The sequence below is a fragment of the Aplidium turbinatum genome, chromosome 10, assembly GCF_918807975.1.
Source record: "Aplidium turbinatum chromosome 10, kaAplTurb1.1, whole genome shotgun sequence".
Taxonomy (NCBI): domain Eukaryota; kingdom Metazoa; phylum Chordata; class Ascidiacea; order Aplousobranchia; family Polyclinidae; genus Aplidium; species Aplidium turbinatum.
The window spans coordinates 21,929,612-21,948,465 of NC_137481.1; the positions used below are offsets into that span (position 1 = coordinate 21,929,612).

Genomic DNA, 18,854 nt, shown 5'->3' on the forward strand with positions numbered 1-18,854 from the left:
CACAGCGCATCATACTATTGGTAACATAATACAGCTGATTGCAATTGATGAGACGCTGCCTAACTACTGGTGACGATGAAGCAGAGAAACATTTTAATTGACTGATTACATAGATCAGATGTTCTAGTTGAACTTCAGAAGAGTTTGTTTATTGATTATCCAGCACACATGGCGATTCACTCAGATAACCAAGCGATAGCAATGCGAGTATTGAGATGTTTTAATTTCAAAAAGACAGAACCAGGTTCTGTAAACATTTTTATACTAAACGAGAATTGCGACATCAAGTGACGAAGTAATGGAACAAGAAAGATTAATCATCGATTTCGTATCAAGGGACGAAGAATATCAGTACTTGATGAGATTGAAATGTCGAATTCGTTACAAAAATACAAGTATTTGAGAATGCGAAGTCGCAGTTGGTACACAATGTTAGTAGTTGGTTTTAGAATGTATGTTCTTTGCTTTCAGTTTCAATAGGCTATTTTCTAGTGGGCCATTCTTTTTGATTAGTGGTGTTAGGGGTGTGGTTGTTAGTCAATGTTTTTATATTCAATGGTCTTTCCGCTCTTCAGTCAATATTTCTAGTTCGGTACAATGTTAGTAGTTAGTTGTAGCCTAGCATGCATGTTCTTTGCTTTCAGTATTCTCTAGTATAATTTTTATGTGGTGGTGTTAGAAGTATGGTTCGATTAATGTTTTTTTTTTGTAAATTGTTTGGTGCAGAGTCACTTGTAGTAAATTACTGATTTGAATGGATCTGTGCTAATTGCTGCTAATAACCACTTGGTGAAGTGTTGAAATGTTCTTTTTGTTGAAGCCAATTTTTGTTGCCTCCCAAAAATGTTTTACTCGGTAACACCTACGTAGCCTATTTAAAAATGACAAGTTAGTAAAATGTCGAATAACTGTAATTTTAGGGGAAAATCGCCTTCACATGTATCTAACCAAAGTAAAATTCTCATAACTTATCAATTCTTGTCCGATTTAAAAAAAACTTAAGTCAATTTAGTTAAGCATGTCAAATTTTCGTGCTAGCTTCTATACTGTTTGATATAAGCCTGGGTTCAATAACCTTAATGTTCATGACCAGTGTTTTTTGAATAAAAATCTTTGATACTTTTGGCTTTCATTCTGGGCAAAGGTGTAGCTATGACATAATAGACCTGTGTTTGCTATCACTTAGCCGATAGCCTACGTTTGTGTTTTTTTCCAAACTCTCAGGTTGTTCTCAAAGTGGTTTTATTTGTGGTAGACACTTTTTTCAAGAGATACCAGATCATGTGATATTAACGCTGAATGAGAAAGAAAAATAGAATCAAAAATTGCAGCAAGCAAAGTATTCTCATAGCTTCCTAGCAATAAATAAAAACTAGCAAAAAATGCTGGTAAGAAAGGAAAGTGTGATTTTGATTACTTAAAAAAACGTCAAAATGCTTAAAAATCATTGCATACAGAACAATTTTTTAGTTGTTGCTATTAGTTCAAAGCTCAACTCATTGGCGTTAATGTGCCTGCTTGATTGCACAAACGTTTTGCAAAAATTGCAACAATCTCAAGTTCCTGAGACGGTTTTGCAAATGCAAATTTTTATTTTTACATGAGTTCATATACCTTGCGGTTTTTAATGCATCAGAGCGACTTTCTCGTTTATTATCTTGTAAAGTATAGACCTGCAGTTCGTACGACAATATTCAAAACACAAAGACATCTTTATTAAAAAAAAAACTCTAAAAAAGTTAAAAAAAAACTGCAAGAGAAAAAAGTTTTGCACTCCCTTAAAGGTCGCGGCCTAGGCGGGGCCATTGAGAGAAAATTTTGAGCGCTGTACCAATGAGATTTTTGGAGCCCAAATCAAGACATTCGTAAAAAGAAACGCATTGTATCCAAAGAATAGGCTGTGGTTTCTTCATGGTTTCGGATCCTTGAAAAGGTTTCTGGCCTCTAAAGTTATTCCAGGTCCAACAGGAGAATAGGAGTGAAGACAGTCGCTGCAAGGAAAGAATCGACCCCCTTCATTAGTGGGGACAAAATCGAATTTAGATGATGATAATGAGAATCAGAAATGTTGCAAAGTGTATACAAAAAATATTTAATTGAATTCCATAATAAAAATTAATTGAATATGAATATATATAAAAAATATATATTGAATATATATATAAAAAATTTAATTGAATTCTAAATATACAACAGATGACAACTTACATAGCTGTTGTTCACCAAATCTATTGGCCTACGAAGACAGTTATTCACAACAAATAATTTTTAAGCAAACAAATTCTCTTCTATTAATCTGTTTCATATTTACAAATTTAAGTTAAGATTATGCTTTTATGAAATCAATTTATTGTCTAAGAACACATACAACATGTCAACATTGCAACATCTTTCGAAATATTGTAGTAGGCTATACTACAGTAGAGTAGGCTTTCTGTATTAATTCTGTAGATGTCACCTAATCAAACGAAATGAAAAATTGACATTTACATTGTGAGATAATCATTCATAATAGAAACAATAGAATTCATAGTAGTGCTGGATTATTGTGGACTTCATATTGATGGAGTAGAACAGCGTGGTCCAACTCCAGGCCCGCGGGCCGCATGCTGCCCGCGGATAGAATTTTTGCGGCCCGCGAGCTTTCACAGTATTGATTTAAGTTGTATTTATGTTACAGAAAGTAATTTCAATTAGAACAAGTATAGCATTTGGATAAAAAGTGTAAAAATTTTAATTCGAAGTTGTTGACAGCAGGGCCTATACTGTTTCAACCTATCAGGTCTCGTCAGTACAACTGGGCTTCTTAAAGGCTGATATGTACCTAGTGTTTCGGACGTTTTTGTTTCCTTTATATATTCATTTCTTTGGTCTTCGGAAGGAAATACTATAATTTCTTCAAACAGAACAATTGGGTGAAACACAAGTGTACCAAACTCAGTTATGCGACAAAAACTTTCTATACAATCTTGCTTTCCTTACAGACATGACAATGCACTTGAATGAGTTAAACTTAACTTTGCAGGGGCGAAAGCAAACTATTTTACATTTAGTTGGACACATTGAAGCTTTCCAGAGGAAACTGGACCTTTTTGCTTTGCTGTATGCTTGAAAAAAAAAACGATCTTTCATGCTTTGATTCTTTGCATGCACTTGTGGTAGATGATTATAAAGTGGAATGCTCCCGTTTTGTTAAAGATATTTAGGATTTATCTTGTGAATAGATTTAAAGATTTTGACAGATTAAATTCTAATCTCCATTTGTATAACAATCCTATGGATGTTAATGTGGAAACACAGCTACCAGAACTTTAGCTCGAACTTCGCGAGCTTCAGTGCAACCATTTCTTGCTGTCAAGGAAAAATGAAACCTCAGAGTGCTTCTGGAAATTAATCAGCAAGGATAGATTTCCCAAACTGAAAAATTTTGCATTAAAAATGCACTCAATGTTTGAAAGCACATACATGTGTGAGAGTACATTTTCTAGAATGAAGCAACTCAAGTCTAAAAACAGAAATCGAATGATAGACGAAACACTGGAAGATAGTCTCCGACTTGCTACCACTAACATTGAAATTGATGTAGAAACGATAGTATCAGAGAAACCTCGACCACAGGCATCTCACCGATAGAGATTTGCAATAAATTTCCATTTGGTATTGTTTAACAATTTCGATTACGCACTCACTATCATTTTATTGGACAGGGGCGTTGACAGGGGGGTCTAGGTGGTACTTTTAGACCCGGGCCTGGAATATTTAAGGGGCCCGGATTTAAAAAATTCTTCGCGACTTTAAACATTATCAAGATCTTCATCATCATCATCATAATCCATTGTCGGTTTGTTCCCCACTAGTGGGGGTGGCCGATTGTTTCCGCGCAGCAATTGTTTTAATCCCTTTTCTCCATTTCACCCTGTCCCTTGCATCTTCCTCCTTCAGTCCGACTTTTTTAAATTCATCCTTCACTTGTTGTTTCCACGTTCTTCTTGATCTTAGTATAATCAGATCTAAAGGAATTGCCATCAGAGGTTAAAACATCCATTTGAGCCATCAGATGGTAAAGTAACGGCCCCCCTTCTGGGTACCGGGCCCACTTCGGCTTTCTGGTGGTAAAATAGCCACTTCAGCCACCAAACAGTAAAAAGAATTTAGTCCAGTATAGGGATTTTCCTAACCACGAATATTACCCGAAACGCGAATTTCAAAACAAACAGGCTAATATTAGTTCAAACTCAAAAACTGAAATGGCACAGGTAAGAAGATTGCTATCCCTATTTCTGCACTAAAAATTAGACCAAAACCGCTTTTCAGATTGCAGCAAAAAGCAAATGTTTGACCTAGGCCTAAACACCTTTCCCAAATCAAATTGAAAATTTTCTGACTGTCTGCAGTGCTGTAAATTCTCTTCTGGTAAGCCAAGAATGACCAGTGAAACATCAACGGAATCGGGAAGTAATACTCTAACACCAGGTGACAAATAAAAGTTCAAAAAAGCAATCGCTAGATAGAGATAGTAAGTTTTGCGGTTCAAGAAATTTTAAGATTGCGCAAGATTTGTTAAATAATCATGCTTTAACGACATCAATAAAAGTTTGTGCACAAACTTTACATTCATAACTTTGTCGAAGTGGGCCCAAAAATAAATTGGTACCGGGCCCGAGAAATCCTGTCAACGGCCCTGTTATTGGAAATGGCCCGCAAGTTGTCACGTTTTTGTAAAGTGGCCTGTAGGTCAAAAGTATTTGGACCACGCTGGAGTAGAAAGTCTAAGACGTGATATTTAAACCGTGGAAGAGATCATCATGAGTCCGATAAATCCAAAAATACTCCTGCAAAACAAATCAATGGGCATAGCTTACATATAAATGCAGATTTTATGTTCAGCAGCAACAGGCAAAGCATGCAGGCATTATTCGCAAGTGGTATGGTCCAAGTCTTACAAAATGGGATGTGGTGTCACAATTTGCAACAAATTAACGTTTTACATCTTTTAAATCATTCCATAAAACCTATATTTTTTATTTTCTTATTAGTTTTGTTTATTTTAACTTTTTTCTCTCTACTTCAGCACATTTTTTTTGCAAAGGCCACATTTTTCTAGCTTTTGTATTTGTGACAACCAGGGCACTTCTAGCTGATTCTGTAAAGGCAAGCTGCATGCCTGCCATGAAATTACAGCATAAAATTTACCGATGTTGTATTCCACCTAATATATATTAATACAATAAATAATGTTCTTTTACTAGGCTACACCATTGTCTGCTTTATATCTAAATTTAAAAGTAAACAAGCTTGACTAAATGAGTTGTAGCCTATTTGCTCATCTGATGTCTATCATGCCGTGTCATGCGCAGTTTACGGGCCATACCAGCGGTACACAACCTTTTTAAGCTTAGCTTACATCATCCTATAACAGAAAAGAAAAATTTTTGTGGCACCCCGTGGCAGACCAACGATCTTTCATATAGCAGCAGGTTGTTGGAGCATACATCAACCGTTTCATATCAAAGACTTTAGAAACGGCAGTCATAGCTTCTCTGTTTGACTTTCAACTCAAATAGAGAGTAGAGAGAACTAGGCAAGTTCGCTTGTTGTGCCGTTGAGAAAGGCAATAAAACTGGCACCTTCAGAAATCAACATATCACTTCAACACCTTTTCTGCCCCATTAGCTTAGTGGATAAGCGCGCGACTTTGTACACAAACAACTCTCACGATCAAGTGGCGTTGGTTTACTTCAACATTTTTGAGGCAATCGAGACATAAAAAACAAAAAAAAAATTTTTGCCAGCAAGAGTGTTTCAATGGTCCGCCCCGATAGCCCGATTGGTTAGCGCGTCACTTCTACAACGAAGAAGCTTCAAGATCAAGCGGCGCTGGTTCGACTCTCAGGATGTGCGCTTGAGCAACGCACGTTAAGGACTGCTCTCCATTCAGCGACATCTAATGAATGGAATAATTTCCCGGCAACAAGACTTCAACAATCGGAAACTTCACTCTGTCAACCTCGATGACCGGGCCTGCTTCAGTGATTCAAAGCCTCTCCAAGTATGCGAAACTGCCAGGATTAAGCTCTGCAAGAAGCTTTCCCAGTCCGAGGATAAAGATTCAATCAATCAATCAATCAATGGGCGCTGTGTTTCAGTGTTGATGGTGAGGCTCCATATATCAAAAGAGGTTCATATTGTCTAACTCAGCGGTTTTCACCGAGGGTCCGCGCACACCAAGAGGTTTGCTAAGCGTTCTCAGAGGTCCATGAAAGTTTATAAATTTGCACAATGATTCATAAATTATAACATTTTAAAGTTGCTATTGCTTCATTTGTGTATTACATTTTTACAGTGATTTTCAAACTGGAGTCGCGACGTTCTGCTGCGTTGTTTGAAGATTTTAAAATGTATTGCACAAAGATTCGATTTTCAAGTAAAAAAATTTTATCAAAGCATTAAATATTTCTATAAAGCTATGTATGTTCAACTTAATTTTTTATTGAGGCAGTAGATTATTGATGAATGCTTAATTTAAAAATACAAACATTAGTCAACATCATGCTAGCACTTAAAGTTTTGCCACGGCTGTTATTACTGATTAGTGATTACAACAAAAAATGGTTACAATTGGAAAAGGGAGAAATTCTTTGTAAACGCAGCAAAAATTCTACAAATTTTCAAAAAAATTATTGAAAAACATTGCTGTAAATTAGGTTAAAGATTGCTGATTTTTTCCTGTCTTCCAACATAGGCCTACAGCTCATGACATAACTTGGCACTTAAAAAGTGTGTCACTTAAAAACTTATGAAACAATTGTTTCCGTTACAAGATACATAAAAATTTCAGATAAAATACCTTTTACGGGTCCGCGACCGCTTTGAGGGCACCAAAAGCGGTCGGCCACCAAAACATGTTGAGAACCACTGTTTTAACTGTTCTGACACTTCTGATGTTTGTGTGACTGGTTTGTGCGCAAAGTCAACCCGAAGTGACGTCATTCCTCTGCAAGCATTCTCCACTTCATCTGCAACACCTCCAACATGTTTTTCATCTTTAACAACACCATCAGTTAGTAGCGCAACATCAGCAACATCAACAACTCAAACATCTTCAACGTCTCCTGCAACACCTCCAACACTTTCTCATCTTTAGCAACATCATCAATTAGCAACACAATAAATATCTCCTGAAATGAAGAAACATGTTTCAAAACAATTAGCGCGCTTGCACTTTCATACCTTTTTTATTTCTAAATGAATTTTTGTTTCAAGTGAACTTTTGACTGTATCGACTCGATCTTTGAGTGTATTACTTATTCTTCTGTTATATATATATATTTTTTTTTTGTTACTTTTGGTACATGAAGAAGGTGGAATGATTTAGTGTCATTGAACGCTGAGATAGCTTGTGTTCCATTTTATAAAACGGTGCAACTTTTCAAATCAAAACTAAAATGACAAAGGTCATTTCCCTATTTTAGTAGTTGAAAATTGGCATTGGCTGCATCAGCTTTTGTTTGTCGTATCCAGGCTTACACCCGGTGGTTGAAGATTTAGAATAGATTAAGTGGAAGGGAAGGCAAGGAAGTCAATCTTCGTGTCCACCTTCAGGCATGTCTTTAAGTGTCCTGCAAGAGACACAGCCGTATGCTCTTGAGATCGGTGTCGAACCGGTGCCCTTTCGATTGCCGTTCCAGGGCTCTCACCACTCGGCTATGCAGCTGACGAATATCAGCTGAAAGTGCTTGTATCACTAAAATCAAGTGTTCACTGCTTATACAGACAGCGGCCGTCTTACAGGCCCACAGTCAAACGGTCTACGGATAAACTTTTAAAATTTCTTGTAGGATAATTAACCCGCTCTGATAATGTCACGCCTGTTTGCAAAACATCAGATCAATAGAGACGTTTAATCGACGGTGCATGCTTTAAATTTGTCACATCCAATTCATTGACGTCAGAAGGTATATTAATTTCTAAAGTCTAACGGGATAAACCTAAACACAAGTTACTGGTTGAAGTAATAATAAAATTAGAATTTGAATGAACAGTGGCCCGAATGACAAAAAGAAGAAGACTGCAAGGGGGCATTAGTGAGTCATATTAACAGAGAGAAAAACGTCCAGAAAAACAGCATCACAAAGCTGTCTGTGCATTGTTACTTCATTTTCTTTTTCTCACTTTTCAATTTATCCACCAAGTGGCACTGATAAAAGTTTGAAGTTTTGTTAAGATAAAATTTCAACCTTAGCAGCACGCTTGGTTAAGGATTGAAATCTCTATAAGTCCCATTATGAACTTTAAGGATTTTAACTATTTTTTCTAACCACCACCCCGGAAAAACTTGAAAGCAAAGCAAGATTAAGAAAGGGTTAAAATTGAAATATTTGTATAAAACTCAGTTATCGATGTACTTTGGTTGACGGAATGTGCTTTTTAACTTCTCGGTATTACGCCAATAAAATTTAAAGCCGTCTTGACGACAACACTTTCAAAGTGTTGTTGTTTTTACATTACTATAACTGTATTGAAATAAATTTTGTTTAGGTTTCTGCCAATACGTTCACCTTTGCTGCCTTGTTAGCCTACTCTTGACAAATTTTGAGGTTTCACATGTTACTTTCAAAACCGTAAATCCAAGTTGTATTTGAGGTGCAGCAAGCCAAGCGTTAAACAGACTTTAGTATTAGCCTACTGTATATTTTGTGTTCAAGCTTGGGCTATGGCTGATAGTCAAAAATTGGATTTCGTGAAACGAGAGTAAATGTTGCTACATTTCATGTCCAAGCATGTTATTGTGTCGTCACGGTAGCCTACTTTTTCTCCACTGGCCAAAGTGTGGAATGCTAAAGTCGACATAGCAACACTCAACAATGCTACCGCTCCAATAGCTTTTCATGTAAAAAAGCACTAAACAAAACACTAGAGTGCTTTACTCCTTTCAACTTTCTACCGGATTTCAGTACAAAAATTTAATCCAATTTTTCATAAGTAATACCCAGGGCCGTTGAGCGGACAGTTTGAGCATATCACCAATGAGATCCTAAAACCCCAAATCAATATACTTCAAAGAGAAAAGCATTATGTTCAAAGATGACGTAATGGTTTCTGGAAGCTTCTGGGCCCCTTGGAATCGTTGTTACGTCATGGGTGTGGGGTAAGGTTAGTTTTTCATGAAAACTTGGATCACTTAAGCTGCCAAGATCGCCAGATATCAAAGCCTAAACATGCACATTTTTGAAAATTGGCATCTTTATACCAAATTGGTAACCCTGCCTGACCAAGGCCTCTAAAAACGCTGCTTCTCAATGAAATAACTACGAATTAGGTAAAAATCTTAAATATGATACAGTTTTTACATGAAAATTTATAGTATATTAAAAAAAGTAGCCCAATTGGGCACCAGCCAAACAAGCGCGCCCAACGCAAAATTTTGGCGCCTGGAGAAATCTAAAGTAGCCCAATTGGGCGTAAAAGCGCCCAATCTGGCAACCCTATTCAGAACGACAATACTTTCAATTTTCAAACTGAAATGACTTGCATTCAGCCATTGCTTTTCACGCCGACGACCTTTTACTACCGCTTTCTGATTGGTCAGAGAAACTTCATTCTCCTGAGGAGAAATTTTCTCCTCCTGAGAGAAGTGTGAATCGCTTGCTGCTTTCTGATTGGTCAATTTCGCTTTATGGTGCCGTCCAACAGTAGGTTTTGCAAATACACGTACAGAAGCCTATAATGTAATTCTATAGGATGACATCTACAGTGTAGGCTACAGCTGTAGTTAAATTTAATAAAGTGTAATAATTTCATTTAATGCCGTAAATTCAATAGTAGGGTTTAATTTTGATTATTTAGGCAAAAAATCGAAAGCAGTTAAATTTTAATAAAATGTGTGAAACACGTTAAAAGTTTTGCCCAAACTTTTTTCAAATTTGGCCAAATTTTTGACAAATCAAGAAGTTTGGGTGGCGATCCCACCTAACTCCTGCACCTCCGCCTAAGCCCTATGAGTTACATGTTTGTAACATAAAAAAAAAATAAAACCAATAATAAATTGTCTAGTACTGTACTTGTAAATCATAACATGCCATTCAAGTCACAGACATACGTATCGTGACGGTGTATCTTGAACTTAAGTATTGCGGGTTATCACAGGGTTGTGGTAAATCAACATGTACGTAGCTTAGTAAATCAATATGCATTGAAAACTCATCTGATTTTGTGCAAATCAGTCTGGTATGAATGTCAACTGTGACACAAGTATCATCAAACTTTTTGACATGTTATAAGAAAAAAATTATATTTTTTAAAAGAAGAACAGCGCACAAAGCTCATTATGTTTACTGTATACAGTTTATGACAAATAGAAACATTCTATTAATGGCTATTGCAGTAAAATCATTTGTTTTATAAAGTAATCTTGTGTTTGGACTAAAACATTACAATACGTTCACCAAACTTGTAGCTGTATTGAATTCGTGCGAAACAGATGTCTGGCGACCACACCTCATTGAACTACTGTTTTGTATTTCAAGTATATTGGTTGCTTGAGTTCGCCAAAGAGTGGCACAGATGTTCGTATGTTTGCGCAAGCGGGATTAGGTTTTGTGAGAACTTGGGTTTTTCCAGAACTATCTGGGAGATACGATTTTGTGGATACGGGAGTAACGATTGTCACTTTTTGCAAACTTATGCAGATTTTGTCGATTGTTGTTAAAAGTAATACTTAAATTTTCCAAAAAACACATTTTCTAACCTTTTATTGCCTCCCTACCTGTAACGTGACAACGAAAGGCGACATCATCTTTTCATTACACTGCAGCACTTTGCACAAGTTCTCTTACACTTTTCTATAGCTCCATCGAATCGTAGGTGAGATACCTATATCGACTTATAAAGTCTTTATTTTTATGCGAATGGGGCAATCAAAACCAGCACTATTAGGTTGATGTTGGTGGTGTTGTAAAATTAATTTTATCCAGCGATCTATGCTATAGTACAGTAGCAAACAGGTGTCAATTCGAAGTTACTGACGTCCGGCCACAATTATTATGGCACCTTTAAAGTTCTTGTTTTATTGTTGTTTTTTCGCCTAATTTCTATTTCTTTTTAATTTTCTTTTGTCACCTTTAGGTGTATACAATCGTTTTGTTTCCAGTCGATGTTTGAAAGACGTACTTCTATGATGATGTGGCAAAGAAATCATCTGTGATGCAACAATAGGAAAATACAGTACAAGTCCAAGGAACCCAGCTGGTTGCGGTAACTCGCAAAAAGTTCCATGTTTTGCACATACTAGTTGTTGTTTGGTTGGCGGTTGATAATGGTGATTAATTATCATATAATCTACGGAAAAATGTGATCCGGTCTCCTTATTTGCAAAATGTGTAGAAGCTTGCACAAGAAATAAATCCGCTTACGAATCAGTGCACGTAAGACATATCCTAAGGCAATGTTTTACGTAAAAAAGCAACCAGGCTATGCAAAAATAACAGCGTACAAAATAAATAACACATTTCAAGACCGAAAAGAAAAAAAACATGTCTATAACTCAAGTTGTATATGAAAATCGAAAAATAAAGCAAAATGTCACAGCAGTATAAAGCAAACAGAAAATTTCACAATATTAATCAACTAGAACATTATTGAAAAGATGCTAAAGTCAAAGAAAGGATCAGGTACTAAGGCAATTCCTCTATGGGCGATCACAAATCTACAACTTCAACGAATCATTAAATGTTTTCCGTACAAAACATAGCAGGAAATTTAATAATAGGATGCAGCAATAGAAAGAATTGAAAAGTCACTATGTAAATCAACAAAGGAATAGATAACTACAGAACCATATTGTAATAGGGTTGACCATTCTCTAAAACAGTTGCAACAACAAATAAGTTGTTTGGAACGTAAAAATTGTGTCGAAATCACGTTGAAATTACTTTACGCAAATGCGCAACCACGTTAGCTTGAACGTTCTGTTTACGTATGTGAAGCAAAAATGTGGCATTCACGTTACGTACTTAAAAACTCAGCAAACATTAATTACAATACTTTTTAAGTATCTTCTACTAGCCGGGAGTTTGATTATATTGAAATATTGGTGAAAACTTTTTATTTACTTGGTTACTTTTCTCGCATTGGGTCAGTGCGACTGCTACTATAATACTATACAAAAGGGTGCGAACTAGACCTTAGAGACAAATTAGGAAAAATAATAAAATAAAAAATACTGTAATTAAAACCAAAACGATTTTAGTTGCCATTTAGATCAAGTTCAAGCCAAGCGATTACTGATGTTCAACGGCCGTTTTCCGATAGAAAGAATGAGAAACGTTTTCACATGAAAAGGAAAAATCTTGTAGGCTATAAGTCATTTTTTATTGAACTTTCGAAACGTTTCCGACTTGGAGTCTACAACTTGGAAACTGATTGTTATGGATCAACCCGCAATTTTTTGTTTATGTTTTTTTTAGTTCAGAGCACTCCACTAACAGTAGTGCAGTAAGATGTGGGAGATTAACAAATATACGGAAATGAATTTATTGGTGTTTTCACTGTAAAATCTCAAGATTTGATGGCGGTTTATGCATTTTAAACACGTATATTAGTCAGGCAAAACCTGGTTAGCTTATACAAAATTCAAAATCATTTATCGAAAGTCGTGGACATATTTTGTCAACTCATTGGAGATTCAGTTCTTGTCACAATTCAAGTTTTAGTTGCGTATTTGAAAATGATGGCAAACGTTGTTATAAAATTTCTGAGCAAAAAACAGCACACAAGTATGGGCCAACTGATTGCATACTCCACTGAGTTTACGTGTACACAAAAGAAAAAAAAAAACAAAAAAACACAACTTCGGCTGTAGGCTAATCTTTGAAAATCCTGTGATTGTATTGAAATAATCTAACAATCTTGCATATTTTGTTTACGAAAGAAAGCGTTAGACAATGCTACGCCATCTTTCAAATAGTTCAGAACTATTTTCCTTGTAACCCAGAAGTTATGAAACTAAATTAACTTATTGTTAAAGTTCCTATTGATCACATAAATTGCTAGTGTGTGAGTTTTTGTTGAAGTCAAAAATAGATGTTTAATTTCCTTTTACTGCAAAGGTCGTGTAATTTACCGACGCTAAACGAGCTTTTGACCATTGTTAACAATTTAAATGCTAGCAATTTAAACTTGAAAAGATTACACTCTGAAAAAGGTTTGCTTACCCAACCAAAAACGTGCGTCAGAAAAGGCTTTAAAATTCCTGGATCTTCAATTTCTTGAGCAATGCAGTAGAACTACACTTGAAATGCATACTGTAAAATCTAGTTTGCAATAAAATAGGATTAACTTTATTCTGTCTGCAGTTCATTTGATAATGCAGCAAATCAGTTTTATATGAGTTTGTTAGAAAAATACTGTCGGTAATTTTAGTTTTACATATAGGTTGTATATTTATTTATAAATTGCTTTTGATTTGGTCAGATAAGCCATTTTGAAAGTAGAGAATGCAACTGACAATGACTTTTGTCGTGAAGTTATAAGCCACTACTGAGTGCATTTTTATTAAAATAAAGTTGATGTAATTAATTAATTATTAAAAATGCATGGAGAATCAACAGAGCCCTATTTATGGCATATGCATTTCGCTCTACAGTTGTAGATTGCCTTGCTGATTCTCCATGCATTTTTAATAATAAAATACTGATTTAATTCTTGATGGAGAATCGCTGGCCTGCTTCTTCTTAGTCAGGAGATCTCCTATCCTTAATGAAACTCAATAAATACAAAGTTGATTTAAGCAAGATGAGAAGATTTTCAACTTTCTTTGAAAAAAATAATTTCATGAAGCTCAAAAGTGTCAAACTTAATGTTCGGTTTAAACTTTTGTGTAGTTAATCGGTTAAACTTTTTTGTGTAGCCAACTCTTTTTAAGCTCAGGAAAGTATTACTGCATAATAAATGAATTGTAGTTTTAATACATGATTAAGTAGAATGCAAATGTAAATCTTGCATAACAAATTTGATATATTGCTACAAAATATGTTCAAAATTAAACACACCATTTTTCTTTACTTTTTATCACAAAGGTCATTAGGTTCTGTTAAAATTATGAAGCTCTCAATGGTTCTTCTGGTCCTTGTGCAAGCGTGTGTTATTGAAAGGACTTTCGCCCAATTATTAGAAGAATTGGTGTTAACACAGGAGGAAATTGATTCTTTTGTCGACTTGCACAACCACTTTCGACGGATACGGGGTTCCTCGAACATACGACTGATGTCCTGGGATCAAGAAATTGCTGACATTGCAGAAACATATTCCCGGTAACGTTGGCTTCTATTAATTGATAGGCTTGTTGGTCAGCAATGCAATAAGATTATTCAACAACTCAATCTATTGCAAACATGATAAATCTTTTTGATACTCTTAAACTATTCCAAGGACCTCAATTTAGCGGTTTAATCAACAAACATGATGAAGTTAGAACTTGCTATTTTTGTAATTTCTAAGGAAGCACATATATCCAGAGTCCTAATTGATAGGCATATTGCAGGATCCGGCAAAAGACTTAAAACATACTTTACTTTTTCTTGTATTTTCATTCAAGAATGTGAACAATGGCCTGCGTTAGTCGTTTTGTATTCCATCCATTATCACGGTATTTTGCACCGTTTTTTTGATATAATTAAGAGTTTACAAAACAACTACAATTCAAGTTTAATCTTAACTGAGGTTTGCTTTTATTCTTCATTTATTGACAAAATTTTGAAATTTTGCATGGAGTTGGCAATGATTTACTGTCAAATACGTGACTGCTTTTCAAAGATGGCTTGCTTGACCAAAGACGTCTTTCACACAACCAATGTCACCTCATTTTGAAAGCTTCCAAGTGGCGATTGTGAAGACAAATTTCCATCTGTCTGAAGCATACGACGTGCACAAACCTTTACCATAACGCAGTTAAATAAAGTTGTGCTTTAGAAAATACAGAACTGCTTTTAAACTTGTAGCATACCACCATTTTGAAATTTAGACAAAGATCACATTTAAGAACTTCTTTTTTTCGTAGGCTATTTAGAGTTATGCCAAGTGGTTGAAAGCGAGGAGAGAGTAAGGAAGCCGATATTTGTATCATTAAGAGTTTTTCCAAAGGTACAATCTAGTGTGCTCTGGACAGGTTTCGTGCAGTAAAGTATCGTAGTCAAGGCCGCTGGGAGGATAATTCGAGTCCGGTACTAACGAAGCCCTCAGGCCCCAAAGCTTCTAAAAAAACACACTATATCCAAACAATAAGAATGATTTCATTAAGGCCCCTAAACTCATAACGGGCCCGAGTACAAATTCAGCCCCTGGACCCTCTATAGTCAACGCTACTGGTTGTAGCCTATCAGCGCCTTTCACCGCTCGGCTACGAAGTCAGGTGTCTAATGTACGGAGCCAAAATTTTTAGAGTTTTTGTCCTTGTTAGTGTCCTTCTCTGCTCATTGAGAGCTTAGGTTTACTTCTTGTCGGAATTACACAAACGGTAGAATCCAACGCTTTGTGTTCATTCAAATTCGAAAGAGTAAAGACAAGTCCAGGGAGTGTTAAGCAAACATCCCGTGTACAGAGACAATGATAATGAGACTGAGACACTGCGATAATGATACAATTTGCTAATGCACATTGTTATAAAGTTAGCTAAAACGTCACATACTTTATACTCGTACATCATAATCTTATTACATCAAATATAGTTACTACTCTCTAAAACCTCTACAGCCTGATTCACCCTAAAAAGGGGATCATCAGAAGGTCCTTGTTTACATAGAATTATTCTTTATCATTCTATTTAAATAAGGACCTTCTGATGGTCCCTTTTTAGGATAAAACAGGTTGTAGAGGTATTAGAGAGTAGTAACTATATTTGATGTAATTTTCCCAGCTCGGCTTTTTGCTTGTCATTGAGCACTTTCTGTAATAATACTAATAGGCCTAATAGTATTTATTGTTTCATAACCTTATTATGTTTTATTGAACCGTTGTATTGTGGTCATGAAAGTGTCACTGTCGGTCATCTGTCAAGAAAAGCCTTATTCCAGCTAAATGCTTAGAAATGACTTGTATTTCCAAAAACTCAACATGCTAAACCTAATTATAATTCCGCGCTGAGCTGAATTCAGTAGGCTACAAGGACCTGTCATACAGACCACATAATATGATAACAAAAATTCAGAAAAGCAAAGTTTGAGGTTTTCAACAGACTTATGACATTTTCAGAGGCTGCACATTTGCTCACTCGTCATCTGAACTACGAACTACGGAGACCTTTCCACAAATTGGTGAAAATCTTTACTCTACATCAACCTCTAGTTCATTCAGAAACAGAACGAAGGTTCTCAACTCTGTCAAGAGCTGGTATGACGAGGTAAAACTAGAGGACTACGATTGGGATTGTTACAAAAAATGTGCAGTTATGTGAATAGGTAAGCAAAGAGACCATGGTTCGCCACGATGGCTGAATTGGTTCAGCGCCAGACAATGTGAACGAAGGAACCTCGACATCAAGCGGCACTGGTTCGGCGATCGCGATGTAGGCTTGAGCGACCCATTTCAACAAACAGATCTCCATTTAACGGCACCTGGTGAATGGTAAAATTCACAGACAGCAACACTTTGACATAAGAAGACTTCACTACACCAATCTCGGCGGTTGGGCCTACGTCAGTGGTTCAAAGCCTCTTATGCAAAACTGTCAAAAGTTTTCAAAAAGACTTTCTCAGTGCGAGAATGAAGATTTGCAATCAGTGTCCTGTCAAAGTATACCCATGCTCTTAATGACAGTCGATGCTTGTTGCCAGTTCACTAATTTCTTAAAATATTACTTTATGCAATAAAAGCTTCGATGCAGTCAATGAGAGAATCCTTATCTTCCGGCTAAGAAAGCTGCGTTGAAAACTGGAAGTTCCACATAGCCTCAGCCAAAAAAAAAAAAAGAAAATTGCCACAATGATGTGTTGCTTATTAATTATTCTTAAATTGGATTCAATTCTATTCGAACGCATCTTAGTTTTAATTTCCTCATTTCATTGATCAATCAAACAGGTTCAACATCTTATTGATTTTGAATTATTTTAGGTTGAAGATTATAATCTTGAAATCTTAACCTGCGCAGAAGGAAAGGCATGCGGACACTACACGCAGGTCGTATGGTCTCAGTCCTACAAGTTGGGATGTGGTGCCACAATTTGCCAGTATGTGTTTTCTAAAATATTTTGAATCCTTAATCTAAAAGCAACAAATTGAATCTAAAATATAAATTTATTAACCCAACGAAGGTTTTATCGAGAAGCTCAATGTTTTTTAAGTTTTATATTGACATTAAATCCAACACAAAAACGTGGACAATAAAACGGAAGTCTAAGAGCCAGCCTCGTCGATGCTATTGCGTTGTACTGCAAGCACTGGTGGGCTACTTACACAGATGAACCTTTAGGTCTCCTTATCACAACTAGGGCTGTTAGAAATAAAATTACATCGTAAGTATCTATACATTTCAAAATTATGTGTTTTGTCATAATATGAACAAAAAATAATCGAATGTCGTTGTGAATTCGAACAGAAAAGAAACAATTTACCATAAAACAACATCGCGAAAACTTGCCAATAAAAACTTGACTGAATTTACAAAAACTTATCTAATGTAAATAATGGCATGCTGTTGCATGTGTTATACCTTAGTTTAGGAGTGAATTAAAAAGTCTGAATGCTATAAAGTTTGAATGCTCACTTGGATTTTTAATTTACTAAGCTTACCAGTTACTGTGGTGCATAATTTTCATTTGCGCACTTTTTCGCTCTGTTGATGTGCAGGGCCATGGTGTGAGAAACATTATGCAATGCACTGAAGTATTGAAGCAATTTGTAATTTCTGATTTTCTATTCAAGTTTATTGGACCAAAGCTGCAGCCAGTGCCAGAGCAGTGGATACATTTAATTGCTCTCACAGACTGTAGCGACTTTTTTTCTGTTCAATGCGTTTGGTCGAATTTCGCAAAACGCATCAAAATAATTTTTTCCCGAGTAAAAAACAACAAAATTTTCTCTCATTGTGTGTGTTTGTCGGTAGTCGGACCACTCAGCATATGACCACTAGGGTGGGCCGTTTTTGACTTTTTTTCGAAATTCAAAAACGGCTAGTCATAAAAAGTAGCACATGCATGAAAAAATTACGTGTGCAAAATTTTATCAGTTTGGAGGTGCATCTTTTGCCGCCGCAGGGGGGTCAAACTTTCAATTTTTTGAAAAAAAAGGGGGAAATTTCACTTTCCGTTTTAACATTTTTTTTTTACAATTTTTCTACTGGCTAGTTATAAATTGTAAGTGGGATGTACCCAGAACTTTCCTATGTAAAGGCATGTTCGAAGCTTAAGGTTTACTGCCCCCGCATCGACAACCAAAATGCTGAATTTTCATCAATTTGAAATGCTATTTTGTCATTGCTCAATAAACAAACTTGTCGCAAAAGGGCGAGATGGTGTTAACGCTGTACGCTCATTTATGTTCTGTCCACTACCTTTGCAGGATGATACGAACTGACAAACTATAAGACGTGGTCTTGCTTAAATTAAAAGCAATAGGCTACGTTTGATCAGTTGCAGCTATAAAACGCAATCCTATAATTTACTTCAGAATAAAAGCAATATGATCTCCAGGTTCCGTAAATGGAATGTACTGTACAGTTCCAAGTGAATTCTTATCATGATTTTGTTTACACAAATTTGTCATTTACAAACCATGAAACGTTCACTTGATAGGCTACTACAGAACCACATACAAGAGTAAACTTTGTTTGACAGCAATGTAACAATAAAAAAGAACTTCTGTTA

At 35.9% G+C, this 18,854-nt stretch overlaps 1 protein-coding gene across 1 annotated transcript in view; it reads left to right on the top strand.

Annotated features, from left to right (window-relative positions):
- The window catches only part of LOC145779067 (uncharacterized), a 33,916-nt gene that overhangs the window by 6,627 nt on the left and 8,435 nt on the right, over window positions 1–18,854 (top strand). Inside the window, exons 6-9 of the mRNA XM_082590640.1 lie at window positions 10,527–10,664; window positions 14,104–14,309; window positions 16,246–16,393; window positions 17,104–17,219. Coding sequence (XP_082446766.1) covers window positions 10,527–10,664; window positions 14,104–14,309; window positions 16,246–16,393; window positions 17,104–17,219 — 608 coding nt within the window. The remainder of the gene's footprint in view (window positions 1–10,526; window positions 10,665–14,103; window positions 14,310–16,245; window positions 16,394–17,103; window positions 17,220–18,854) is intronic.